Source organism: Anolis carolinensis, unplaced genomic scaffold (genome assembly GCF_035594765.1).
Source record: "Anolis carolinensis isolate JA03-04 unplaced genomic scaffold, rAnoCar3.1.pri scaffold_9, whole genome shotgun sequence".
Classification (NCBI taxonomy): Eukaryota; Metazoa; Chordata; class Lepidosauria; order Squamata; family Dactyloidae; genus Anolis; species Anolis carolinensis.
In genome coordinates this window covers 5,137,377-5,165,085 of record NW_026943820.1, presented here as the reverse complement: position 1 = coordinate 5,165,085, position 27,709 = coordinate 5,137,377, and the positions used below count along the sequence as shown (strand labels likewise).

Here is a 27,709-nt window from a genome sequence, read left to right as displayed (position 1 = left end):
TTGTGGGCGTTAAAAGTCCAAAGCACTTGGAGGGCTGAATTTTGCCCATGCCTGGTTTAGGCCAAAGGGCTTTCCTTCATGACAGATACAAAAGGGGTGATGAGAAAACTGAAATATTATTTTTGATCTTTGGGGAGATAAGCAAAGCCTAGAATGTCTCAAAAGAAGCCATATCTCAGGAAAATGAGTGGCCTGGGGAGGGCATGGCACCACGGCTCTATTCTGGGAGATGCCCACAGGGCTTGCCTGATGCCACTGTAATGTCCAAGGCAATCTCCCCTATTGCTTTCCTTTCCCAAAATACTCCTTCCTTCCAAAGGAAAGCAGGAGAGAGTCAGTCTTTCCATCTCTTCTGAACAGCTGAAGCTGCAGACGGATTCACTGCACTTCTAAAAACACCCCTCGGTCTATCTCCTTGCCGGTCCCAAAGAACAACCGCCCCCAGACAGCAATGCTTCCTGGCCCCAAGCAAAACAAACTGTTCCAGCGCATAAATGGCAGCTTGTCTACCAGAGCTGACAAGCCTGTCAGATAGAAAGAGGACAGCACACACATGTTCTTGCCTTTCTTCACATTGTTTGTGGCTTTCGAAGCTGGCAGTCTCCCGACTGGATGTTTTAGAAGTCAAGGCGTATTTTGCGCAACCAGAAACCTCAGTGTGTGAAGCACACTTTCTTGATCAGATTCCATGGAAGTGATGAAAGACAAAAAATGGCTGGCTACCAACTTGGTACAATGATTTTTACAGGATGACTGACCTATGTTTCAGGGTTTTGTCATTTAGAGAATACCAGGTTCCGTGAATCACTCATCATCCTAACTATTGTGTGGAAGTAATTGCTTCAAAGTTAGACAATTTGATTTTTTTTAGTTAGCATTTAACGTAAAAGCAAACTAAAACGAATGAAGCTGAGGACTGCGAGGCCCCCCTCCTGCTCTTTAGAGGTTTTTGTGTGTGGTACTCTACACATTGTTATCACATTTGTAAAGTTTATCCTTGACTGGCATTCTACTCATTACAAAGGGGTCTTTCCCCGCTCACTTTCTCTGCTTGGGAAAGCCAGCTTAAGAACCTCGGATACAAAAGAGTAATTACGCCAAATTCATGGGGGTGGGAAATGCACTTTTCCTGCTCTCACAAAGAAAGGGATGGGGACCACCCAGAGAGATGCAAGGGGCCGCAAGGCAACCCCTCCTTCACCTGGGGAAAAAGAGCGGGTCGGTGTTCACATGGCTCCCACGAAAGGGAGAGTGCCTTGGCTGGGTCCCAGAAAGACACCAAGGAGGTGCCTCCCAATGCAAAATACTTTTCCAGCCAGGGGAGACATCCTTCGCTCCCTTTGCCAGTGGAAAGGAAAAGAGGAAGGAAAGAAAAAGAAAAGCAGCAAAAGCATTTAAGTTCCTTGGCAGGAAAAGGGGGGCTTTTAATTATTTTATTTTTATTTTAATCTAGGACTGGAACACACTTTACCCCTCTGCATAGAATATCAAAACTTCCAAAACGCATCCTGCAAAAGTCCATGACTTCCCTGGAAAAATCAGGGACATACACAAGGCTTCCTTATTTATTTATTTTTCACCTCCATAAAAGTCCCCTGAAGAGGGCAATGAGACCAGTTGGGCCTCCCACTGTGAAGGTTTCTGGGAAGTGACAGTCACCACCTTCTCGAGGCCGAATCCCACCTCCTGGAACACTTTCAGCACCTTGGAGGTCTCCAATACAGTCTGGACTACAACCAAACTGGGCGAGAAAGATGCCTTCTGGAGCCAGGCTTTGGCAGCCAGACTTAAGCCTTTTTATCCTTGCATTGTGACGTTATTATGCCATTATTTAATATATTTTAAAAATAATACCAGTCTGTTCTTGCCAATCTTAAAGTAACATATAGTAGAGGAGCTCTGGGATTACGGCTTATACATTTTTTCTTTCTGGCAGAAGGAAGGCTCTTTGGGGATCCCTTCCAATTAAAGAGTCTTTAATTCTACAGCCCAGGTATGGGCCAACTTGGACACTCCTCTAGGTGTTTTGGACTTCAACTCCCACAGTTCTTAACAGCCTACCAGCGCTTAGGAATTGTGGAAGCTGACGTCCTAAAAGCCTCTAGGACTGAATTTTGCCCATGCCTACTATATCCCTATTTCTCCATGAAGCTGCTATTATCTATCAAGCTGGATGGCCACCTGTCGGGAGGGCTTGAATGGTGTCTTCCTGTCCGGCAGAAAGAAGGGCGCTAGACTGGATGGACATTGGAGGGGTCTCCTCTGACTCTATGCATTTGCCTGCCTACCTACCTATTTATCATCTACTATAGGGGATTGGACTGGGTGGTCCTTGGGTGGTCTTTTCTGACTAGAATTCTATCCATCCATCCATCCATCTCTTAAGAGTTGAACTGAAGGTCCTTGGGGACTCTAAGCATTTATTTATTTATGTACTTTAGAAGGCCTCTGGGAACCCCTTCCAACTCTAGGACATATCTGGCATCTCTCGCTCAATCACATTTATGGCCATCTACCTTTGGCTGAATGGCCATCTGTTGGGAGAGATCGGATGGTGCTCTCTTTCCTGGACTGGATGGCCTTTGAGGGTTTCTCCTTCAGTTCTAGAATTCTATATAAGCATCTCTCTCAGTCACATCTTTGGTTGGAAGGCCATCTGTCGGGAGGGTTTGAACCAGGCATGGGCCAACTTGGCCCTCCAGGTGTTTTGGACTTCCAACTCCCATGATTCCTAACAGCCAGTAGTTGCAGTCCAAAACACCCAGAGGGCTGAAGTTCGCCCATGTCTGATCTCTCTCAATAACATCTTTGGCTGGATGGCCATCTGTTGAGAAGGTTTGGATGGTTTTCCCTGCCTGGCAGAAAGAAGTGGGCTGGGCTGGATGGCCTCTGGAGTGCCCCTTCTATCCTAAGACCCTATGACTTAAGCATCTCTCTCACTCAATGACATCTTTGGCTGGATGGCCATCTGTTGGGAGGGTTTGGATGGTGTCCTCCTGCCTGGCAGAAAGAAGTGGGCTGGCCTGGATGGCCTTTGGGGTGCCTTTCCCACTCTAAGACTATATGACTGAAGCATCTCTCTCTCTCTCTTTCTGTCTCTCTCTCAATAACATCTATGGCTGGATGGCCATCTGTGGGGAGGGTTTGGATGGTGCCTCACACCTATCTCTCTCTCAATCAATCAATCAATCACATCTATGGCTAGATGGCTATCTGTGGGGAGGGTTTGGATGGTGTCTGGCATCTCTCTCTCTCTCAATGACATCTATGGCTATATGGCCATCTGTGGGGAGGGTTTGGATGGTGTCTGGCATCTCTCTCTCTCTCTCTCTCTCTCTCTCTCTCTCTCTCTCAATGACATCTATGGCTGGATAGCCCTCTGTGGGGAGGGTTTGGACGGTGTCCCGCACATATCTCTCCCCCAATGACATCTACGGCTGGCTGGCCCTCTGTGGGGAGGGTTCGGGCGGCGGCTCACCTTCGAGGAGGACCTCCCTCCCGGCGCGCTTGAGGGCCTGCACGGCCTGGTCGTGGGTGGCCTCCCGGAGGTCGACGCCGTTGACGGAGAGGATGGCGTCTCCGAGGCGCAGGGCTCCGCTCCGCTCGGCCGCCAGCCCCGGGAAGATGCGCGAGATGAGGACGGGCATGCGGTTCTCGCGCCCGCCCTTGATGCTGATGCCCAGCCCGCCCGCCTCGGCCTTCACCACCCGCACGCGCCGCACCCCCGGCGGAGGGGAAGGCAGCAGGGGCGGCGAGCCCGGCGAGGAGGGCGGCGAGGCGGAGGCAGAGGCGGCCCCGCGCAGCTCCGGCGGGCTGGACCCGGACCCGGCCTCGCTGCGCCTCCCTCCGGGGCTGCCCCACTCCGAGCCGTTCGGGAGGCCGTTCAGCGGCGGCTCCGGCTCCGAGCTGAGGATCAAGGCCTCGCCGCTCAGCTCGGCCAGCGCCCGCACCCAGCAGCGCTCGCGGAGCAGCACCTCCACCAGGCCGGCCTTGCACGCCCGCGTCCACACCGCCATCGGGGGAGCCGAGCGCAGCGCCACACGTCCCGCCTCATCCACCGCTCGCCTCAGACTGAGCCGGCGTCTCTGAGGAGAAAGGGGAGGAGCCTCCACCGAGGGGTCCCATTGGCTGGGAGGCGAAGGGGGCGGGGCCTCTCGCGGCCTCGCGCCTCAAGCACAGCGTCCCATTGGGTGACAAGTAAGGGAGAGGCGGGGCCTAGCCAATGGGACGCTGTGGGAAAGTAATGAGCCCGAGGAATCCGATGGGAAAAGGGGTGGGGCATCTATGAAGCTCATTGGCTGAAAAAAGGAAAGAGGGAGGAGCCTCTTCCACATCGGCCGGCATCTCTAAGGAGAAAGGGGAGACGCCTCCGCGGAGGGTTTCCATTGGCTGGGAGGAAAAGGGGGCGGGACCTCACACCTCAGCCACAGCGTCCCATTGGGTGCCAGGTAAGGAAAGGCGGGACCTACCCAAACGTTGAAGGGGCGGGACCCGATCGGAATTGCCACAGCGTCCCATTGACTACCAAGTGGGATATGAGCGGGGTATTTATGAAAGAAACTCATTGGATGAGAGGGAAAGGAGGCGGGATAAGAAAGAGGGAGGAGCTTCATCCACAGCATCCCATTGGGTATAAAGTACGGGAGAGGCGGGGCAAAGCCAAACGCCTTAGTTAGAGGGGAGAGATCCAATGGAAAAGGGGCGTGGCCTCCTAGAATAGACAAGAAATCCCATTGGCTATAAAGTCAGAGGATGAAAATAGATGGGAGGGGCTAAGGAGGAATGGGAGGAGCAAAAGGAAAGAGGCGTGGCCTACAGATGGAAGGAAAAGAATCCAGGGGAGCTGTTCCATTGATAATTTTTTTTTAAAGACTCCAACTCCCAGAAGCCTCAGCTGCTTTGGCCAATGTCCAGGGATTCTGGGGATTGAAGTCCAAAACACTTGGTAGAGCAAATATAGGAAAAACTGGGGAATTCCAGACAGGAATCAATCAAGCTAACACCTCCCAACAAAGGATTCCCTCCGGCAGGGAGCAGCCAGGCTTTGAAGCTGCAAGACCATTCAATGCTAACCAAGCATGCAACATTCACACTTGCTTCAAACAGACTTTCTCCCGCCCTGGACATCATTCCAGGGATATATACACCCCACTTGCATAGTTTTCCAACAGACCTCACAACCTCTGAGCATGCCTGCCATAGATGCAGGTGAAACAACAGGAAAAAAAAGCTTCTGGAATGTGGCCATACAGCTCGGTGATTCCGGCCATGAAAGCCTTTGACAACACATTATTATTATTATTATTATTATTATTATTATTATTATTATTATTTATTGTGGGATTTTGTCCCATTGAATGTCCTTCAGTGCCTCTCAGGGGACAGAGAAGGCAGGATTTGACCCCTGATTTGATCTTTGACCCAACGGTCTGAGGTCCAGAGGCCAAAGCTTTGCTGCTGATCTTCAGGACGAGGGAGGAAAAGGCCTATTTTTAACCCCGGAGGCTATGTAATCGTCCGGCCTCCTGAGGACATCTCCTTAAAGAAAGAAAGTTAATGCTCTTGAACAGGAAAGGATCCCGCCTGGGCCTTGGAGCCGCTTCTAAAAGAGGAAAAGCAGCAAATCAATACCAATATATATCCAGTTGATTTCATATGTACACTATATTACTACTGTATTTGAATCTTTGTTCCACATATTTTAATATATGTATTTTATAGTAATGTCTTTTCATATGTGTATTGTACATTTTATGGCGATTAAAATAATCAAAATCCTATTATTATTATCAATACTATTATTGTTATTGTTCAATGTGTTGTCTTCTCCCCCAAATATTTTCCCGTGCAGAAGAAAATATTATGTAATTCTATATTATATAGTAATATACAATAAAATAGAGTATTATATATCCCATTATTATTATCCTCAATACTATTATTGTTGTTCAATGTGTTGTCTTCTCCCACAAATAAATAGTTTCCTGTGAAGAAAATATTATGTAAATCTATATAATATAATAATATATAATAAAAAATTATATATCGCATTATTATTATTATCCTCAATACTATTATTATTGTTGTTCAATGTGTTGTCTTCTCCCCAAATAGTTTCCCATGAAGAAAATATTATTATGTAATTCTATATTATATAATATACAGTAAAATATTATATATCCCATTATTATCATCATCAATACTATTATTGTTGTTGAATGTGTTGTCTTCTCCCCCAAATAAATAGTTTCCCGTGAAGAAGAAAATATTATGTAAATCTATATTATATAATAATATACAATAAAATATTATATATCCCATTATTATTATCATCATCAATACTATTATTGTTGTTGTTCAATGTGTTGTCTTCTCTCCCAAATAAATAGTTTCCCACGAATAAAATATTATGAAATTCTATATTATATAATATACAATAAAATATTATATATCCCATTATTATTATCATCATTATTATCATCAATACTATTATTGTTGCTGTTCAATGTGTTGTCTTCTCCCCAATAAAGTTTCCCGTGAAGAAAATATTATGTAATTCTATATTATATAATAATATACAATAAAATATTATATATCCCATTATCATCATCATTATCAATACTATTATTGTTGTTGTTCAATGTGTTGTCTTCTCTCCCAAATAAGTTTCCCATGAAGAAGAAAATATTATTATGTAATTCTATATAATAATATACGATAAAATATTACATATCCCATTATTATCATAATTATTATCCTCAATACTATTATTGTTGTTGTTCAATGTGTTGTCTTCTCCCCCAAATAGTTTCCCGTGAAGAAAATATTATGCAATTGTATATTATATAATATACAATAAAATATTATATATTCAGTATAAAATATACTAGCTGTGGCCGGCCACGTGTTGCTGTGGCGTTGTCTGGTGGTGTTGGTGAGAAATTGTTGAGGTAGTGGTGGTATTGAATGTCTGTTGTATGGTTGTCTTTATGTTTAGTATGCACACTGAAGTGGATTATATGGCAGTGTGGAGTCAAGATAATCCAGTTCAAAGCAGATAAGATTCTAAATGGGTTATATAGCTGTGTGGAAGGGCCTTGAGTCTACACTGCCATATAATCCAGTTAAAATCTGATAATCTATGGAAGAGGCCTACGTGAGGCCTAACTGTGCCTGTCCCTTGGGCTGAGTAGGTTGCTAGGAGACCAAGTGGGTGGAGCTTAGCCTTCTAACTGGCAGCAATTGGATAAAAACTATTATTCCTCTCCCTCTAATTAGGACTTTATTTTTATTTTCTTTTTGTTGTATCAACCTAGAGCCGTGAATGATGGGTTGTGTTGTCAAATTTGGAGGTTGGGGGGCCTGTAGTTTTGTTGTTTTGTCCGCTGCCCTGATGCCATCACTCTTTTATATATATAGATATAGTTGTTGTTTACATCTTGCTTGTATCTCTTGACCGTAATGCAAAGTGGCTCACAATATAAAAAAACAGAACAGAACCCAATGCATTTTGAAACCACAGCACAGAAATATTAAAATGGAATTAAAAATAAAAGTCAATCAAAATCACTGAGACTACTTAAGAACCTGTTAAAATAATCAAAAGGCCATGCAATGGGAAGGGAGCAATTCTGACCTGCTTCAAAATGGACTGCAATTGTAATAAATACATTATAAAGGCATTTTGCACATTAGTGATGGGAACGGTTGCAAGTGGTTTTTGTTGCCTCTGTTGACAAGGTCAATTCCCAACTAAACGCACAGGAAGGATATTTATGTATATTTTGCTTTAAACGTCCTTGCAGAGAGGACCAAACCGTCCTAGTTTTAGTTTTAGTAAAAAAAAAAAAGGCCCTTTTCACGCAAGTGCTGAAACAAATACATCAAGCAGAACATTTTTGCTGCAAAACATGACGTTCCCCAGGCAGCCAAGAAAAGATAATTTGTAGGAAAACACGAGGGAGGAAGATAGCAGCTGGAACGGGAGAGCCATTTATTTGCATCGTTCCGATTGCAACACAAAAGACAGAAAGTTCTCCTCTCGCTGCAAAACTTTCTCAAAATGCATTATTTAAAATAAGTCCTGCATCAGCATCTTCTAAGGATCCTGGAAGGGCCAATTCGGCATTTCTGGAATAGTGTGACACTGTCTTCCCTCCCTCCCGCTTCCATTATTCCTGACGGATGGGGCTCGAACCAGTTGGTCCAGTCCAGTAGTCAAGGAACCTGTTTGGAAACTGCTGGGAGCAGGAAAGCATATATGTGCACGCATGTCTTTTATAGAAGGGCCCAAGGAGATTGGCAGGCATCCCCAGAGTGTAAAGCTGGATTTTATACTGCCATAGAATGCAGTCCGAAATCCACAAGCATGTGGACAATTTCAACAGAAAGGAGGAAACCATGAACATGAACAAAATCTGTCTCCCAGCCGCAAAAAAAACTCTAAAATCAGGACAGTAAATAAAGAACATCATTCAGAAAACAAGGGAATTCCAGACAAGAAACAATCAGGGCTAGCTAACACCTCCCAACAAAGGATTCCCTCAGGCAGGAAGCAACCAGGCTTTTAATCTGTAAGGCCATTAAATTCTAATCAAGCTGGCCAATGGCAATATTCACACTTGCCTCCAAAAGACAAGAGTTATTTCTCCCACCCTGGACTTTCCGCAGATATATAAACCCCACTTGCATAGTTTCCAACAGATCTCCCAACCTCCGAGGATGCCTGCCATAGATGTGGGCGAAACATCAGGAGGGAATGCTTCTGGAACATGGCCAGACAGCCTGGAAAACTCAGAGCAACCCAGCATCAAGAAAGATGCAAGGCATTTCAAATAATAATGATAGGTATTATTATTTAATAATAATAGCAACATGGAGAGAAGGTATCATGACAGATGCAAGGCATTTCAAATAATAATAATAATAATAATAATAATAATAATAATAATAATAATAATAGCAGCAACATGAGAGAGGGTATCATGACAGATGCAAGGCAATAATAGTAATAATAACAATAGCAACAGCTTAAGAGAGAGGGTCCCATAACAGATCCAAGGAATTAATAATAATAATAATAATAATAATAATAATAATGTTCGACTTGTGATTTTTTGATACGAAATCTAGCATATCTATCCTGTTTGCTGTGTCATACTATGTCGTTTTGTCAATAATAATAATAATAGCAACAGCATAAGAGAGAGGGTAACATGACAGATGCAAGGCATTTCTAATAGTAATAATAATAATAATAATAATAATAATAATAATAATAATAATAATAGCAACAACACAAGAGAGGGTAACATGACAGATGCAAGGTGTTTCTAACAACAATAATAGCAACAGCATAAGAGGGTATCGTAACACATCCAAGGAAATAATAGTGTTCGACTTGTGATTTTGTGATACGAAATCCAGCATATCTATCTTGTTCGCTGTGTCATACTATGTTGTTGTGTCAATAATAATAATAATAGCAACAACATGAGAGAGGGTATTATGACAGATGCAAAGCATTTCTAATAATAACAGAAACGGAAAGGACCATGAGAGATGCAATATGTATCTTACCATTTATTACAAAAGGAACAGATCAGTATAAAACTTCGCTTTGCTCTCCCTTCCTTGCTGAGCCTTGGGCCTGTACTTGGGAGGTTAATCATTGACGCAAGGCAAGAACTATTCATCCGGAGCCCGGTTCCCAAGGCTCCCAAGGTCAGGATCGGCTCTGATAAGGCCAGAAGCAGGGCAAGGAGCCAAGGGCAAGGAGCCGTGCTTGAGCTTGCGCTGGCCCTGGGCCCAGGAACAAGTTGTTTTCTCTTTCGGCTTCTCCAAAGAGCAGGAGACCTTGGACCCACCTGAGGCTCGGCTTCCCTGAAGGACTGCTGCAATGGACTGGAAGAGCAGTTCTGCAGGGCTTGTGTCTGTGTTTTCTTAGATGGAGCAGCAGCATAAACAAGGGCCTGGAGGTGCTTGGCTTTAGGTGCCGAACTTCTTTTGATAAACCGGGGGCGGCAGCTGGGCCTTGAGGTCGGTGATGGAGCGCTCCACCACCACCAAGGAATCGTCGCCCAAGAAGTCCACAAAGAGCAGAGGCTGAGAGAAGGCAGCAAGGGAGACACATTTTACTTTTTAATAAAATTTTCCAAAAGAAGCAATGACTTAAATACAATAAGAATATAATAATATATAAAAATAATGTATTGTATATACATATAATAATATTATAATGTAATACAATATTATACTAATAATAGGTAAAGGTAAAGGTTTTCCCCTGACATTAAGTCCAGTCATGTCTGGGGGTTGGTGCTGATCTCCATTTCTAAGCCGAAGAGCTGGCGTCGTCAGTAGACACCTCCAAGATCATGTGGCCGGCATGACTGCATGGAGTGCTGTTACCTTCCCGTTGGAGCAGTACCTATTGATCTACTCACATTGGCATGTTTTTGAACTGCTAGGTTGGCAGGAGCTGGGGCTAACAGCGGCTGCTCATGCCGCTCCCGGAGACTGAACCTGGGACCTTTCGGTCTCCAGCTCAGTGCTTTAACGCACTTCGCCACCGGGGCTCCTTTTTATACAATATAATATTAATTATATATTATATAATACATGTAATATTACTTAATTATATATTCTATATTACATGTAATATTACTGTACTAATAATACAATATAATATTAATTATATATTCTATATTACATGTAATATTACAGTCGAGTCTCACTTATCCAAGCCTTACTTATCCAAGCCTCTGGATTATCCAAGCCATTTTTGTAGTCAATGTTTTCAATATATCGTGATATTTTGGTGCTAAATTCGTAAATACAGTCATTACAACATAACATTGCTGCGTATTGAACTGCTTTTTCTGTCAAATGTGTTGAATAACATGATGTTTTGGTGCTTAATTTGTAAAATCGTAACCTAATTTGATAAGGAAATAGGCTTTTCCTTAATCCCTCCTTATTATCCAAGATATTGGCTTATCCAAGCTTTTGCTGGCCCGTTTAGCTTGGATAAGTGAGACTCTACTGTATTAATAATATTATAGTATAGTGATATAGCACAATATACAGCAGAGTCTCATTTATCCAAGCTAAATGGGCCGGCAGAACCTTGGATAAGCGAATATCTTGGATAATAAGGAGGGATTAAGGAAAAGCCTCTTAAACATCAAATTAGGTTATGATTTTACAAATTAAGCACCAAAACATCATGTTATACAACAAATTTGACAGAAAAAGTAATTCAATATGCAGCACCCACCTGGTACTTCTTGCAGACTTTGAAGGCATGGCTGGCAGAGCGCTGGGCGGCCCGAGGGAGCTGCGAGAGGGAGAGCTGGTTGCCCAAGACGGACGCCTCGCTGGGCAATGGCTGGGAAGAGAGAAGGACAAAGAGAGATGGCAGGTCACAAAACACAAAAGTGGTTCAGCTATCCAAAGAATTCAGAACCAGCTCAAACTATTTTTACACTAGTTAATCATATATACTATAATTTATATAGTATATACACTGCCCAAGTCTCAACTCCTCAATAACGAACAGTTTTAGTTAGCTAGGTATAGGCCAGCATTTCTCAACCTGGGGGTCGGGACCCCTGGGGGGTCGCAAGAGGGGTTTCAGAGCGGTCGCCAAAGGCCATCAGAAAAACACATATTTCTAATGGTCTTAGGAACCCAAATCCCTCCAGTAATTTTTGCTAGTCATGGGGGTTCTGTGTGGGAAATTTGGCCCAATTCTATCATTGGTGGGATTCAAGGGGATCTTTGATTGTAGGTGAACTACAAATCCCAGCCACTACAACTCCCAAATGTCAAGGTCTATTTCCCCCAAACTCGACCAGTGTTCACATTTGGGCATATTGAGTATTCGTGCCAAGTTTGGTCCAGATCCATCATTGCTTGGAATCTCTGGACGTAGATGAACTACATCTCCCAAACTCAAGGTCAATGCCCACAAAATCCTTCCAGTATTTTCTGTTGGTCATTGGGAGTTGTGTGTGCCAAGTTTGGTTCAATTCCATCGTTGGAGGAGTTCAGAATGCTCTTTGATTGTAGGTGAACTATAAATCCCAGCAACTATAACTTCCAAATGACAAAATAAATCCCTCCCAACCCCACCAGTATTCAAATTGTGGTCAGCTCCTTCCTCTATGTGCGGCGAGCCACCCTTACCAGGGCCTTGTCTATGATGCAGAACATGTAAGTGTCGTGGAGGAGGAGGAGGCCGTCCTGCCGGGGGCTGAAGGCCAGGTGGGTGATGGGGGTGTCCCGCTCCAGCCAGTCCCTGTGGAGCCCTGACTGCTGCACCTTCCGGCTCCAGGGAGTGTACTCTCGGCTGGCCAGGCTGAACTCAAACAGCTGCGGAAAGGAGAGAGAAGAAGGGAGGAAGGACATCAGGCAACAGTGTGACGCAGCAGCCAAAAAGGCCAATACGATCGTAGGTTACATCATCATATACCAGATCAGGTATAGGTCAACTTTGGCCTCCCTCCAGGTGTTTTGGACTTCAACTCCCACAATTCCTAACCATTTGCATTACTATGTCTTTCTTTCATTACTATATATTATTTCTATATATTATTTCTATGTGACACATTCGCCCTTTGGCCTAGACTTGTGTTTTATATCTGTTTTTAACGCTTTTTCCTGCAATATTGTTTTTATGATGGTTTTACTGATATTGTTGATTTATTGTTGTAAATTTATGTGTTTTGATTTGTTTTTATATTGTGATGTTGGGCAAGGCCCCATGTGAGCCGCCCCGAGTCCCTACGAGAAGATGGGGCGGTATACAAGAATAAAATTATTATTATAATTATTATTATTCTATGTGTCTGTATTGAAGCTAACTTCAGCCGTCTCTCCACATTCACTGGGGTTATAGGACCCCTGTGGCTTTGAAAGAAATATAAACAAAGAAATTGCTATTTTTTGTACCTAATAAAGTCTAGATCTTCTAGCACAGCTCTACAGTCACCTTCAGTTGGGAACTGAGCATAATATTGCACCACGGGATCCTAATAAATCTGAATAATCAAATCTACAAAAGTCTAAACTGCAAAATGTGGAGAGGCGACTGTCCTTCTTACGCTATTATAATCACGTTCAAAGTGGAAACAAAAATAAATTGCATTCAAAAGGAGCAGAAGAGACTTCCGATTGAGGAGAGGAGCTTACCTGCTGGTCTGAATGGGCGATGACCAGGTTGTTGGTCAGCGGGTGAATGGCCAAAGCGGAGGCCGGACAGTCGTAGGCAGGAACAGTGCAATGCAGCTAATGCAGAAAGGAAGAGTGCAGTTTAACCATCGAAATAATATAAATCTTTCAAAACAAGCCCGTCCAAAAGGCAAGACTCGTATCAAGCAGCAGGCTATGAATTATTATTATTATTATTAAAATCTACATATATTTAAAGGTTGAGAGTCCTACTGGATCTACCATATATACTCGAGTATAAGCAGAGTTTTTCAGCCATTTTTTAGGCTGTAAAAGCCCCCCTCGGCTTATACTTGGGTGAGGGTCCTGGTTTATTTATTTATTTATTTACAGCATTTATATTCCGCCCTTCTCACCCCGAAGGGAACTCAGGGCGGATCACATTACACATATAGGCAAACACTCAATGCCTTTTAACATAGAACAACGACAAACATAAGCTCCGAGCGGGCCTCGAACTCATGACCTCCTGGTCAGAGTGATTCATTGCAGTGATTCATTGCAGCTGCTCTCCAGCCTGCGCCACAGCCGAGCTGTGGTTGGCTTATATTCGGCTCAGCTTATACTTAAATATATATGGTACATTTATTATTTATCTCTATTATTATTAAAAGGATGCATAAGCACATTTACATTGAAGAAGATGAGAATGATTTAATCAGGAGTTGGACAGTCATGTTAAATTAGTTTCATGTAAATATTCAAAAACATTTAACCTACTGATGCCTCAATTAATGTACAGTAGAGTCTCACTTATCCAACATAAACGGGCTGGCAGAATGTTGGATAAGCAAATATGTTGGATAATAAGGAGGCATTAAGGAAAAGCCTATTAAACATCAAATTAGGTTATGATTTTACAAATGAAGCACCAAAACATCATGTTAGACAACAAATTTGGCAGAAAAAGTAGTTAATACTATGTCAATACTATATCAATACGAAGTAATGCTATGTAGTAATTACTGTATTTATGAATTTAGCACCAAAATATCACGATATATTGAAAACATTGAACCAAAAATGCGTTGGATAATCCAGAATGTTGGATAAGCGAGTCTTGGATAAGTGAGACTCTACTGTAATTTTATTGGTATCTATTTTTATTTTTGAAACTTACCATTCTTGGCTTATACTTCAGCCAATTTTCCCAGTTCTTTGTGGTAAAATTAGGTGCCTCGGCTTATATTTGGGTTGGCTTATACTCGGGTATATACGGTACTTCTCCAAACTGTATTAGCTGTATTGTGTAGATTAGGCATGGGCCAACTTCGGCCCTCCCTCCAGGTGTTTTGGACTTCAACTCCTACAATTCCTAACAGCCGGTAGGCACCACATGCTTTCAAAAATCAAATGTTTCAAACTCTGGCCAGAAAAGTACACTGCGTGGCTCACCTTGGCCTCTTCCAAGCTGTAGGCGTTGATCTCCCGGTCTCCGCTGGCCGCAGCCAACCACTTGCCATCGGCACTTGTGGCCAGCAAGTACACAGCTTCTGCCGTTTCTGCAGAGAAGAACAAATAGATAAGGACACAGAATGAAAAGCAAGGACTTCCCAAGATCCTCAGGAAAGGCCCCCACCACCTTCACAGTCATATTTTCTCAGACAGAGCCCCTTCTTTCCTTCCTTCCCTTCCACTTCTTGTCATCCCGAACAAACTGAAGGCTGTTGAAGACAGAGCTGGGAAGGAGCTGCTGCACACTTTGTGACTGAATTTTTAAATCAACACTCTATTTGCATTTTAATATATGTACTTGTATTGCATTTTAATCTTTGCACTATGTATGTTAATATATGTATTTTGCAGCGGTGTGTCTTAACGTATGTATTTTATTTTATTGTATGTATTCTACGGTGATGTGTTTGAATGCGGTTATGCCCTGCCTCTAGCCGTGAGTAATAGTGAATAACAAAGAACATGTATTATTATTATTATTGACACAAAGACAGAGTATGACACAGCAAATGAGATATATATGCTGGATTTCATATCAGAGAATCATAAGTCGAACACTTCCCAAGCGTTTAGAACTGTATTTTCGGATGATGCATGCAGATCCCAGTAAGGTGGCCTTTTGCAGTTGACATGTACAGTAGAGTCTCACTTATCCAACATTCACTTATCCAACATTCTGGATTATCCAACGCATTTTTGTAGTCAATGCTTTCAATACATCGTGATATTTTGGCGCTAAATTAATAAATACAGTAATTACTACATAGCATTACTGCGTATTGAACTACTTTTTCTGTCAAATTTGTTGTCTAACATGATGTTTTGGTGCTTCATTTGTAAAATCATAACCTAACTTGATGTTTAATAGGCTTTTCCTTAATGCCTCCTTATTATCCAACATATTCGCTTATCCAACATTCTGCAGGCCCGTTTATGTTGGATAAGTGAGACTCTACTGTATTATTATTGACATGTATTATTATTATTAATAATAATATTACTACTATTGTTTGCTGTATATGTGTATATGTGTTCTGTGATTCGCCCTGAGTCCCCTTTGGGGTGAGAAGGTTGGAATATAAATAATAAATATTATAATTATTGTGGTGGTGGGGTTTTGGAACTGCTTTTTAGTACTTTATATTACACACAGTTGTGCAAGTTTGTGGGGATTTAGGGGCACAGGATCATTTTTCTAGGAATCTTGAGGTCCTCCAGTGTGATTCTATAGTTAAATTTGTAACTTCATGCCTAGAGTCTTTTGCATGTTTTAACCTACTTTGTTTGGCTCAATGTGCGAGTTGCTTTGGGCCCTCGTTCTGGATGATTATAACGATTCAGCCTCTTCCAGCCAAATCCTACTGACCTGTATTGGGGCGGAGGGTGTGCAGGTGTTTGCAGGAATTCTTGGACTTCAGGAGCTTCAGGACGTGGACACAGCCCCGGTCCGACCCCACAAAGAGTCGGGTGGAGTCCGCAGAGAAGAGCAGACAGTGAGCAGAACAAAGCAGCTTCGGGACATTGGGGACCTGAAGGAAGAGAATGGAAAGGAAGAGAAAGTCAAGAGCAGTGACACCCATATAATCCTATTACAAGCAGTTCACAAGTTATGAACAAGACAGGTTCTGTAGGCTTTGGTGGCATCTCATGAGAGCTGAAGAGGGCCCCGATCCTTGTCCCAGGACCCCAAAACCCACTTGGAGGACCCTCACTCACCCTCTGGAGGACCACCTGGCCGTTCTCGATCCGGACGCGGTGGAGGCAGAACCTGGAGGCAGAAGAATAGGCGATCCACCCGCCGCAGGGAGAGAGGCAGCTGCTGCCGATGTGCTCCGGACCCTTGGAGAGAGATAGACAGAGAGAGATGCTCAGAAAGACAAATCAGCTCAGAAAACATGGCATTCTTTGGACTACATCTCCCAGAAATCCTGGCCACTGGACAAGCTGGCAATGGGAGGGGGTGGGAATGTCATTAGACACCCCTTCCACTCTTAATCCACTTCCAAGGTGCATTATAGTCCCTTTGTAGACAGGGCCTTAGTTTGGGTTTTGTCATCCAATGGTCCTCAGTTAAGGGTGCCTTGTATAGTGTTGGACTTCAGCTCCCAGAATCCTCAACCACTGCCCATACGGAGCATAGCAGAGTCCAAAACCTCTGCCAACACCCTGCAAACCATTGCTGTGAAGAACCACCAACAAAGCAGCTGTAAAGGGCTTCTAGACTGGTGTTACACCAAACTGGTCCCATTTTGATAATATTATAATGTAATACAATATAATAATAATAATACACTATTATAATTGTATATTTATAGTACATGTAATATTAGTAATAATATTGCAATATAGCGGTATAGTACAATATAGTAATATATGTTTATATTGTGCTATATATATACTTGTAAGCCACCCTAAGTCCCCTTCAGGGTGAGAAGGATGGGATATAAATGTTAATAATAATAATAACAATAATAATAATAATAATAATGCAATGTAGCGGTATAGTACAATATAATATATAATGCTTATATTGTGCTATACTAATAATATAATATATTGTATGTATATACTGTATAACTTGTAAGCCGCCCTGAGTCCCCTTCAGAGTGAGAAGGGCAGGATATAAACATCACTAATAATAATAATAATAATAATAATAATAATAATATTGCAATGCAGTGGTATAGTACAATATCGTAATATATAATGCTTATATTGTGCTATGCTAATAATATAATATATTGTATGTATATACTGTATAACTTGTAAGCCGCCCTGAGTCCCCTTCAGGGTGAGAAGGGCAGGATATAAACATCACTAATAATAATAATAATAATATTGCAATGTAGTGGTATAGTACAATATCGTAATATATAATGCTTATATTGTGCTATGCTAATAATATAATATATTGTATGTATATATAACTTGTAAGCCACCCTGAGTCCCCTTCAGGGTGAAAAGGGAGGGATATAAATGGTGCTAATAAATAAATAAATAAATAAATAAATAAATTTTAACCAGTTGCTCTTTGCTGAACTATCAACAGCGGGATTCTAGATCAGGCCCAAAGCATCACTCTTGGAAGCCACAATATCCAAGTCCCTGATGAAGGGAGAGGAACTGAAGTTCCACCTTCTATTATTATTATTATTATTATTATTATTATTATTACTACTACTACTACTACAACAACACTCAAAGAGGATTGCATTAAAACCAGTACAACACAATGTAAAACCTAAAAAGATACAAACATCCATATAGAATTAAATATAAACTCCATTAAAAACAAACAGCTGAAACTCTCCACCTTGGCCTTGAGCTGCAAGAGGTGCTCCGGAGGGCGAGACACAGGGAGGACGTCCCCGGCTTTTCCTGCAAGGAGAAAGGAAGGAACTCCATGAATGCCATCCGTTGGATCACAAGAGGAAAGGAGCCCACAGTTCTTCCTCCTTCCTCCCCCGAGGAAGGCGCCTCTCTTCCTCTCACCTGTGGCATCGGTGGCCCCGAGGCGCCACAGCTCCAGGTGTTGTGGGTACTGGAAGAGGAGGAGGCGAGGCTTCCGGGCAAAGGACACCAGGCACCTCTACGGGAAGAAGAGCAGAACCAAGGGTGAATTTCGAGGAGGGGACTCTGAGGCATGGGCTTCTGAATGGCCGCGGCAAGCAGAGCCCGGCACAGGTGTGCTGGGAAGGAAGGGCAGGGCTCTGGCAACTCACATGTGGGAAGGTGATCTTCCGGAGGGCGGCCTCGTAGCTCTTGAACTCCACTTTCTCCATCAGTGGCCGGATCACCAGTTGCCCGTCCAACCCTGAGGAAGAGGAGAGGAGGATGCTGGGGATCACAGGTGGAAGAGACCCCAAGGGACATCCAGTCCAACCCTATATGTGTATGTATTCATGCATCCATCTATGTATCAATCTATCAGTACCATAAATACTGGAGGAGACCCCAGGGGCCGCCCAGTCCAACCCTATATGTGTATGGACATATGTATGTTTCTGTCTTAGCTATCCCATAGACCAGGGGTCCCCAAACTAAGGCCCGGGGGCCACATGCGGCCCTCCAAAGTCATTTACCTGGCCCCCGCCCTCAGTTTTATAATAAAAATATATTGTGAAATAATATTATAATGTAATACAATATAACACTAATAATAATATCATATAATAGTATTAATCATATATATTAATAATAATATTACTAATAATATTACAGTATAGTGGTATAGTTCAATATAGTAATAGGTAAAGGTTTCCCCTGACGTTAAGTCCAGTCATGTCTGACTCTAGGGTTTGGTGCTCATCTCCATTTCCAAGCTGAAGAGCCGCCGTTGTCTGTAGACACCTCCAAGGTCATGTGGCTATTACCTTCCCGCTGGAGCGGTAGCTATTGATCTACTCACATTGGCATGTTTTCAAACTGCTAGGTTGGCAGGAGCTGGAGCTAACAGCGGGTGCTCCCGCTGCTCCCGGGGTTTGAACCTAGGACCTTTCGGTCTCCATCTCAGTGCTTTAACGCACTTAGCCACTGGGGCTTCTCAATATAGTAATATATAATGTTAATATTGTGCTATGCTAATACATTGTATTGTACATATAATTTGTAAGCCACTCTGAGTCCCCTTTGGGGTGAGAAGGGTGTGATATAAATGTAGTAAATAAATATAGTAAATAAATAAATAATAAATAAATAAATTTTAGACTTAGGCTCGCCCAAAGTCTGAAATGACTTGAAGGCACATAACAACAACAATCCTAATTAACTTGACTATCTCATTGGCCAGAAGCAGGCCCACACTTTCCATTGAAATCCTGATAAATGTATGTTGGTTAAAATTGTTTTTATTTTTAAATATTGTATTACTCTTTCATTGTTCTTGGTCTTGTTGTTTTTGCACAACAAATAAGGCATGTGCAGTGTGCATCAGAATTTGTATGTTTTTTTCCAAATGATAATTTGGCCCTTCAACAGTCTGAAGGATTGTGTAGTGGCCCTCTGCTTAAAAGGTTTGGGGACCCCTGCCATAGACATTAGAAGACGCCCAGGAGCCATCCAGTCCAATCCTATCTATGTTTTATGTATGCATGGATGAATCTATCTATCTGTGCAGGCTATAATATAATATAATATAATAATAATAATAACTTTATTTTATACCCCGCCCCATCTCCCCAAAGGGACTCGGGGTAGCTTACATGGGGCCTGGCCCGATAAAACAAACAAATAACAGTAACAGAGCAATAAAACAATTAACCCAGTAAAAAACATCAGGCTGTTAGGAATTGTAGGAGTTGAAGTCCAAAACACCTAGAGGGAGGGCTGAGGTTGGCCCAGGCCTACATTAAGTACTCAATCTGTGGGTCTTCTGTATTAAGAATGGCATAGAGCCTTGACCCCAAGTGATAGGATTGGGACACTTACCACCGGAGAAGAAGGCGGTTGCGCTGTGGGCCACGGTCCGGACATCATGCGTGTGGTGATGGAACTGCCGAGTGCGGACCCACTGGAGCTCAGTGTGGCCAAGGCGGACCGGGAGCAGCTGGAACTGGAGGACGGTGCCCTCCGAGGTGCCCACCACCAGGCTGTCCCCTGCCTGAGAGGAAGGAAGAAGGGCAGCTGAGGCTGGGCAGGCAGGGAGGGAAAAGGCCCAACAGAACAGGAGAACAAAGCAGAGACAGAGAAGACAACACCTAATTCACAGGCCAAAGCCACACAATGAGGACAGAGGTAGAGGGACAAAGATCATAGACTTGGAAGAGACCCCAAGTGCCATCCAGTGCAACCCAGTTCTGCCGCAAAGGAAGACAAACGAAAGGCAAAGGAAGCCTCTCACAGAACCTTAAGACCACAGACTTAGAAGAGGCTGGGTTTAATCACCAAGCTGCAATAAATCTTGCCAACCAGAAGGCTGACAGTTTGAAGCCCGGGTCAGGGTGAGCTCCTGACCTTTAGCCCAGCTTCTGCCTACCTAGCAGTTCAAAAACAAATGTGAGTAGATAAATAGGAACTGAATTAAAGCAGGGAGGCATTTAGGCTGGCTCCGCAGGGAAATGGAGTGACAGCACCCTCTGGTGGCCAGAACCGAGAACAGCCTCCAAAGATGCGGAAAGATGAGAAAGCCTATCTATACCTCTATCTGTTGCAACCCCCTCTTGGCACAAAGACACCATCCAAGCCCTCCCAACAGATGGCCATCCAGCCTCTGCTTAAAAGACCTCCATCACACAAAATACACTTCCAAATAGCTCTGAACAGCAGTGGGTTTTTCCTAATTTTTAAGTGGAACCTCTTTTCCTGAATCGTGAATCAATTATTTATTTATTGTTTATTTATTTGTGACATTGATATCCTGCCCTTCCCACCCCGAAGGGGACTCAGAGCGGCTTACAAATTATATGTACATACAATATATTATATTACTAGCATACTACAATACTAGCATTAAATTACTGTATTGCACTATATCACTACACTATAATATTAATAGTAATATTACATGTAATATATAATATATAAGTATATATTATATATAATAATATTATATATATTACTATATTATCAATATTAATATATTGATACTAATATTATAATGTAATGCAAAATAATACTAATAATACAATATAATATTAATTATATATTATATGTAATATTGCTAATAATATTACGGTATAGTGGTATAGTGCAATATAGTAATATATAATGCCATTATTGTGCTATGCTAATGATATAATATATTGTATGTAAATATAACTTGTAAGCCGCTCCGAGTCCCTTTTGGGGTGAGAGAGGGCGGGGCATAAATGCAGTAAATAAATAATAAAATTAACATATAAAATATATAATTATATATTACATTATTGTATTAATATTACTTGGATTTTAATGTATTGTCTATTATTTATTTTGTGAATTGTTGGAATGTTTTTGGTCAAATATCTTGTGTTGTTGTTTTCGGGCTTGTCCCTGTTGTAAGCCGCCCCGAGTCCCTTTGGGGAGATGGGGCGGGATATAAAAATAAAGTTTATTATTATTTATTATTAATATATATTAGTATAATAACATTATATTATTATATATTAATATAATAATATAGCTCCATTGTATCCTAATCTCTAGAGCAGGCAAAAACTAGCTTCCCCCTTCTTCCTCCTTTCAAGTATTTAAACTTGGCACTCTATCATCAACATCATTATTATTATTACTATTATTATTATTATTGCATCCTCTTCTCTAGGTGAAACATACACAGGTTGGATCCATCAAGCTGCTCCTCAGAAGGATCCATGTTGACCAGACATTTGAATCTTTTGTTTGGTCAGACTCCCCTTTGGCATGACTTCTACTCATCCAGCCCAAGACCGCAAAGAGCCCCTCGCTTGACCTATACTTCAGTGCCCACAAGAGCCACTCACCTCAGAGACCGCCACGCAGAGGGCGGCTGCCTTGCTGACCGGGTGCTTGGAAAGCAGCGTCCCCATCTCCGAGTCCCAGAACTGGACCTTCCCAGCGGAGTCGGCGCTGACCACAGTGCCGTCCGAGAGGAAGGCCAGGCCCCAGACCACACAACTCTGGCCCTGGGGCGCTTGTAGTCGCCGCTCCACATGGATCTGCTGGGTGCAGTGGCCTGGAAAAGGAGAAAGACACTCTTCACATTCAAACTTCCAAAATTCAAGAAGAACGCCATCACACAAAGGTAGTGATAGCAAGAGACACATCAACAAGCAGCTTGGATTTGGACTTTTGAGTCCCTTTTAGGAGAGGAAAGAAGGCTATACATCAATAATAATACAGCAGAATCTCGATTATCCAACATAAACGGGCCGGCTGAATGTTGGATAAGCAAAAAATGTTGGATAATAAGGAGGGATTAAGGAAAAGCCTATTAAACGTCAAATTATGTTATGATTTTACAAATTATGCTCCAAAAACATCATGTTTTACAACAAATCAACAGAAAAAGCAGTCCAAAAGACAGAAACGTTATGTAGTAATTACAGTATTTATGAATTTAGCACCAAAACATCGCAATATATTGAAAACATTGTCTAAAAAAAAATTGGTTACTAACAAATTGACTACAAATAAAGATAGAATTGCATAAAATGAACTTATAGTAGCAACATTGTTGGAAATTAAATCCATAAAAAGTTCAATCCTTGCTGCCTAGAGAAACAACTGTGGATCTGGGCAGGAGGCAGACTGCGTTGGATAATCCAGAACATTGGATAAGTGAGACTCTACTGTCCTTCCATTTCTTGTGTGTATTATAATATGTATTTCATAAAAATACACTTTAATATGTGCATTTATAAAGTGTTTACCATGATTATGTGTTTTTAACTATGCTGTAACCCGCCTCGAGGAGAGGCAGGTAAGAAATCGAAGTATTATTCTTGTTATCATAATCAACAAACACATATACACATATGGGATTCAGTGTTAGGGTATGTGACAATTTTAATGCAATTTTGCATTTTATGTGCTGATGATCCATGACATACAAGTACGGGTGAGCTCCCGTCTGTCAGCTCCAGCTTCCCATGTTGGGACATGACAGAAGCCTCCCACAGGAAGGTAAAAATATTAAACTTCTGGGAATCCTCTGGGCAATGTTCTTGCAGACGGCCAATTCTCTCACACCAGAAACGACTTGAAGTTTCTCAAAAAATATGACACACAAGTGTGATTGTTTCCTAATTTTTAATATTCATATTTCAATACAGTTTCTCTATTTTTATCCAATGACATGTTTGCATTTTAGCCCCTACATCAGAGGAAAGGTGGAATAAATATAACTAAAAATAAATAAGGGAGGGGCCAGGTCGATTCCAACTGACTGAAGTTCAATTCCAAAACTCACCTGATTCAACGTCAAAGACATGGATAATGTCAAGGGAACCTGCTGCAATCTTGGTGCCAGAAGGATGCCAGGAGAGGGACAGGATTTGGCCTGACGGGCACAAAAGAAGGGCACAAAGTGAGGGTTTCAGCGGGGAGGCCAACCAAGGTAAACCCCCTCAATCCCCCCCAAAATTCCCCACTAGGTGACTCCTCTCACCTTCTGACTTTGGAAATACAGGGTGTTCCAAAAAAACATATACACTGTTTAAAAGCTGACAGCTCAATTGATGTTTAGTTCTTTCCCCAGGTTAAACTCACTGGAATTAATAATGGAAGTCAGGCTAAGATATGAACAAAGGAAATTTGTTTAAAAATGCTACTGGAAGTGTGAAAACATAGCTGAAGTGCAAAGATAGTTTAGACAGTTCAGAATGGCATGCTTTCCAACCAAGATTGTGTGGAGGGATGAAGTTACGTTGAGATTAAACATCAATCACAGTTGCACCAAAGAGGGATTGTCCAGTAAATAAGGAATAACACTGAAAACAGAGGAAATCCAAACATGAATCAATCAGGGGCAGCTAACACCTCTGAACAAAAGATTCCCCCACGCAGGAATGAAAATGGCAAGGCCATTAATGCTAATCAAGGTGATTAATTACAACATTCACACTGGCCAAGAGTTCCTTCTCCCATACGGGACCTTCCACAGATATATAAACCTTCCTTGCTTACTTTTTTCCAGTATACCTTAGCCTGACTTCCATTATGAATTCCAATGGGTTTAATCTGGGGGGGGGGGGGGGGAAATCAATTGAGCTATCAGCTTTTAGAGTATGTATACTTTTTTTGGGGATGCCCTGCAGATTCATAGACACCCATAACCTACCTTTCTGTCGGTCTAACTGCCGCTCAAACTGGATTCTGTCTGGCAAGACAACAAAGAGCTTGATGGAGCCGTCATCACAGCCCACCTGCACAAATGAATGCAGAACTTTTAAAAACAGTTATCCTTTAAGGACAATTAAAAATAATCCTCCAAATAATCTTAAAAAGTCACACAGAACAACAATGCTTTGCTGCTCACTGAAAGCTCAAAACAGAGCTCAAATTTAAGCAAGGAGGAAATAATAATAATAATAATAATAATAATAATAACAACAACAATACATTATTTATGACCTTCCTCTCTGTACGGATAAAGGCAGGGCAAGCAAAACACAGATAACGTCATAGTTATATTTTATAAAATCAATATTTCATAAATATATGTGCTGTGCATATACAAAACCAAGGGTCATTTAATCCAACCTCAATAGGAATTTCCTGTGTTCCAAAGGCCTTACCGCCAGCTGGGTCCCGTTGGGGTGTGCCTCCATGCTCCAAAGGGCCCCCCCAAAAGCGTCCAGAGAATATTTGATGCACAGCTTCTGCAGGTCGTACTCAAAGATGTCTCCGCTGAGGCCTGCGCCAAAAAGACGTCCCCCCGCCACCCAGCACAGCGCCTCCGGGACCTGCGTTCCGTGGCCAGGAATCACCTGCCGGGAGAGAAACAGGTGAGGAGAACACAAAGAAGCAGGCAAGAACAACATGGAGGGAGAGGCACAAAATCATTTCATTTCAGAATGGTATTCTCTGATTCTCAGAAAGATCGAAGCCATAGGCCTGTCTTTGGGAGCACTCCTGCAAGTCAGTCAAGAGCAACCTTTAGATCTTACTCTGATGCGTTCTTTTTGTATACATACCTCACAACTTCTGAGGATGCCTGCCATAGATGTGGGCAAAACGTCAGGAGTGAACGCTTCTGAAACATGGCCATACAGCCCGGAAAACACAACAACCCTGTGATTCCGGCCATGAAAGCCTTCGTCGACACATCTTCCTTTTCATTTGTGACTTCCTTTTGTTGTATATGCCTATGTTGTGATTTTGTTTTGTATGCCAATAAAGGCTGTGTGTGTGAGAAAGACCCAAAACAAGGGCCTGGAGAACATTGGCAGGGCCAAATGGTTATGGCCCTAAAAAAAGAAGGGCTTTTGTGAGAGTACTGGCTGTCTGCAAAGACATTACCCAGGGGACGCCCAGACGTTTTGGTGTTTCTACCATCCTTGTGGGAGGCTTCTTTCATGTCCCTGCATGGAGCTGATAGACGGAGGTCACCCCCCCCCCCCCCCAAGCTGGATTTGAACTGGCAACCTTCAGGATAGCAACCTAACCTTCAAGTAATCAGTCCTGTCAGCACAAGGGTTTAACCCACCGGGGGCTGGCAAACAGACTGAGACAACTTTATCCTAGAGCTGTGACTATATAGAACTCCATAGTTTTGCATTGATGTGGCATCGGAGGCTGTGCGGCGGTAGTGGCAGTGTGGAGGGAGCGATGGGAGTATTGTTTCGTGGGGTGTGCTGGGAAAGGCATTTAATTTCATTGTACAATAACAATAAAGTTAATCTATTCCAGCCATGGGCAAACTTGGGCCCTCCGGGTGTTTTGGACTTGAGCTCCCACCATTCCTAACAGCCTCAGGCCCCTTCCTTTTCCCCCTCAGCCACTTAAGCGGGCCTGAGGCTGTTAGGAATGGTGGGAGTTCAAGTCCAAAACACTCGGAGGGGCAAAGTTTGCCCATACCTGTTCTACTGAGGAGTATCATATAATATATATTTTATATTTTATACTGTATTTAACTGGTTGTAATACATTTTATATGTTGTTGTTTTTAATGATGTGTCGGCATCGAATTGTTGCCAATTGTACGCCGCCCTGAGTCCCTTTGGGTGAGAAGGGCGGGATAGAAATATTGGAAATAAATAAATATCATCTATGACAGGAATATCATGTTATGGACTGGAGTAGAGTGCAATATATGCCTCGATATGATGCCTCATGAAGTTGAATGTATACTGTAGCTGTTTTTCTTAATCTGTTTACTCCATCATGTTTATATTATTGATGTATTCTGATTGTTGTTTATGTGATTTCAATATGTTGTAAGCCGCTTTGGGTCCCGTGAGAAAGAAAAGCGGGATATAAACAAATATTTATTATTACAGTACATATATAATGCACTAGCTGTGCCCGGCCACGCGTTGCTGTGGCGAAGTCTGGTGGTATGGGAAATAAAGTATCGAGGAATTGGAGGTAGTTAAGGTAAAGGGTAAAGGTTTTCCCCCGACATTAAATCCAGTCATGTCTGACTCTGGGGGTTGGTGCTCATCTCCATTTCTAAGCCAAAGAGCCGGCGTTGTCCGCAGACACCTCCAAGGTTATGTGGCCATTGGCATGACTGCATGGAGTGCCGTTACCTTCCTGCCGGAGCGGTACCTATTGATCTACTCCCATTGGCATGTTTTCAAACTGCTAAGTTGGCTAACAGCGGGCACTCACTCCACTCCCAGGATTTGAACCTGGGACCTTTTGGTCTGCAAGTTCAGCAGCTCAGAGCTTTAACACACTGTGCCATCAGGGGCCCCTTTTACACTGCCATATAATCCAGTTAAAATCAGATAATCTGTATTTTATAGGCAGTGTGGAAGAGGCCTAAGTGAGGCCTAACTCTGCCTGTCCCCTGGGCTGAGTGGGTTGCTAGGAGACCAAGTGGGCGGAGCGTAGCCTTCTAACTGACAGCAATTGGATAAAAACAATTATTCCTCTTCCTCTAATTAGGACTTTATTTTTCGTTTCTTTTTGTTGTATGAACGTAGAGGCATGGATGCGGGGTTGTGCTGCCAAGTTTAGTGTGTCTGGGATGTGTAGTTTTGTTGTTTTGTCCTAGGCCGAAATTTCATTACCCTTTTATATATATAGATATATTGTACTATGCTAATAATATAATATATTGCATGTACTTGTAAGCCGCTCTGAGTGCCCTTCAGGGTAAAAAGGGCGGGATATAAATGTCGCAAATAAATAAATAAGGGACGGGCCTACCTTGTCCCGGAAGGCGTTGGCCTGGAGGTGGCAGAGCTCGAGGGTGCCGTCGAGGCGGGCCAGGGCCAGGCGAGGCCCCGAAGGAAGCAGCGGAGGCCCCGCAAAGGCCAGGCAGCGCACCCCGGAGGGTACGAAGCTGAAGAGCCGGGCCCGGTGCACCTCGAACTCGCCCATGGCCGGAGGGGGAACGAAAAACACGTGCGCCTCTTCGCCTCACCAAACCGGAAGCTGGCTTGACTTCCGGGGG

At 42.7% G+C, this 27,709-nt stretch overlaps 2 protein-coding genes across 2 annotated transcripts in view; both read right to left on the bottom strand.

The window, feature by feature from the left end:
* The window catches only part of sntb2 (syntrophin beta 2), a 29,331-nt gene extending 25,264 nt beyond the window's left edge, over positions 1-4,067 (bottom strand). The window contains exon 1 of the mRNA XM_062961620.1: positions 3,479-4,067. Within this exon, the coding sequence (XP_062817690.1) occupies positions 3,479-4,016 (538 nt within the window). The 5' untranslated portion in view covers positions 4,017-4,067. The remainder of the gene's footprint in view (positions 1-3,478) is intronic.
* A 5,502-nt stretch (positions 4,068-9,569) lies between these two features.
* On the bottom strand, positions 9,570-27,709 carry utp4 (UTP4 small subunit processome component). Its single transcript, XM_062961507.1, has 16 exons — positions 27,463-27,709; positions 24,882-25,073; positions 24,425-24,509; positions 23,555-23,644; positions 22,107-22,318; positions 20,116-20,287; positions 18,411-18,502; positions 18,181-18,277; positions 18,002-18,066; positions 16,405-16,527; positions 16,055-16,217; positions 14,629-14,735; positions 13,195-13,290; positions 12,190-12,375; positions 11,279-11,389; positions 9,570-10,104 (listed from the first exon to the last, which is right to left on the bottom strand). Exons 1-16 carry the CDS (start codon positions 27,634-27,636, stop codon positions 9,988-9,990), a joined length of 2,082 nt encoding a protein of 693 aa, XP_062817577.1. The 5' UTR covers positions 27,637-27,709; the 3' UTR covers positions 9,570-9,987.

Bases quoted from the DNA above. Each gene is read 5' to 3' on its own strand.
- utp4 (XM_062961507.1), bottom strand. From the start codon at position 27,636: ATGGGCGAGTTCGAGGTGCACCGGGCCCGGCTCTTCAGCTTCGTACCC. The intron at 23,645-24,424 runs GTAGGTTATGGG...TGTGCCCGTCAG, and splicing joins GCAGTTAGACCGACAGAAAG to GCCAAATCCTGTCCCTCTCC. The intron at 16,528-18,001 runs GTGGAGAGTTTC...TCTCTCTCCAAG, and splicing joins TCTTGCAGCTCAAGGCCAAG to GGTCCGGAGCACATCGGCAG.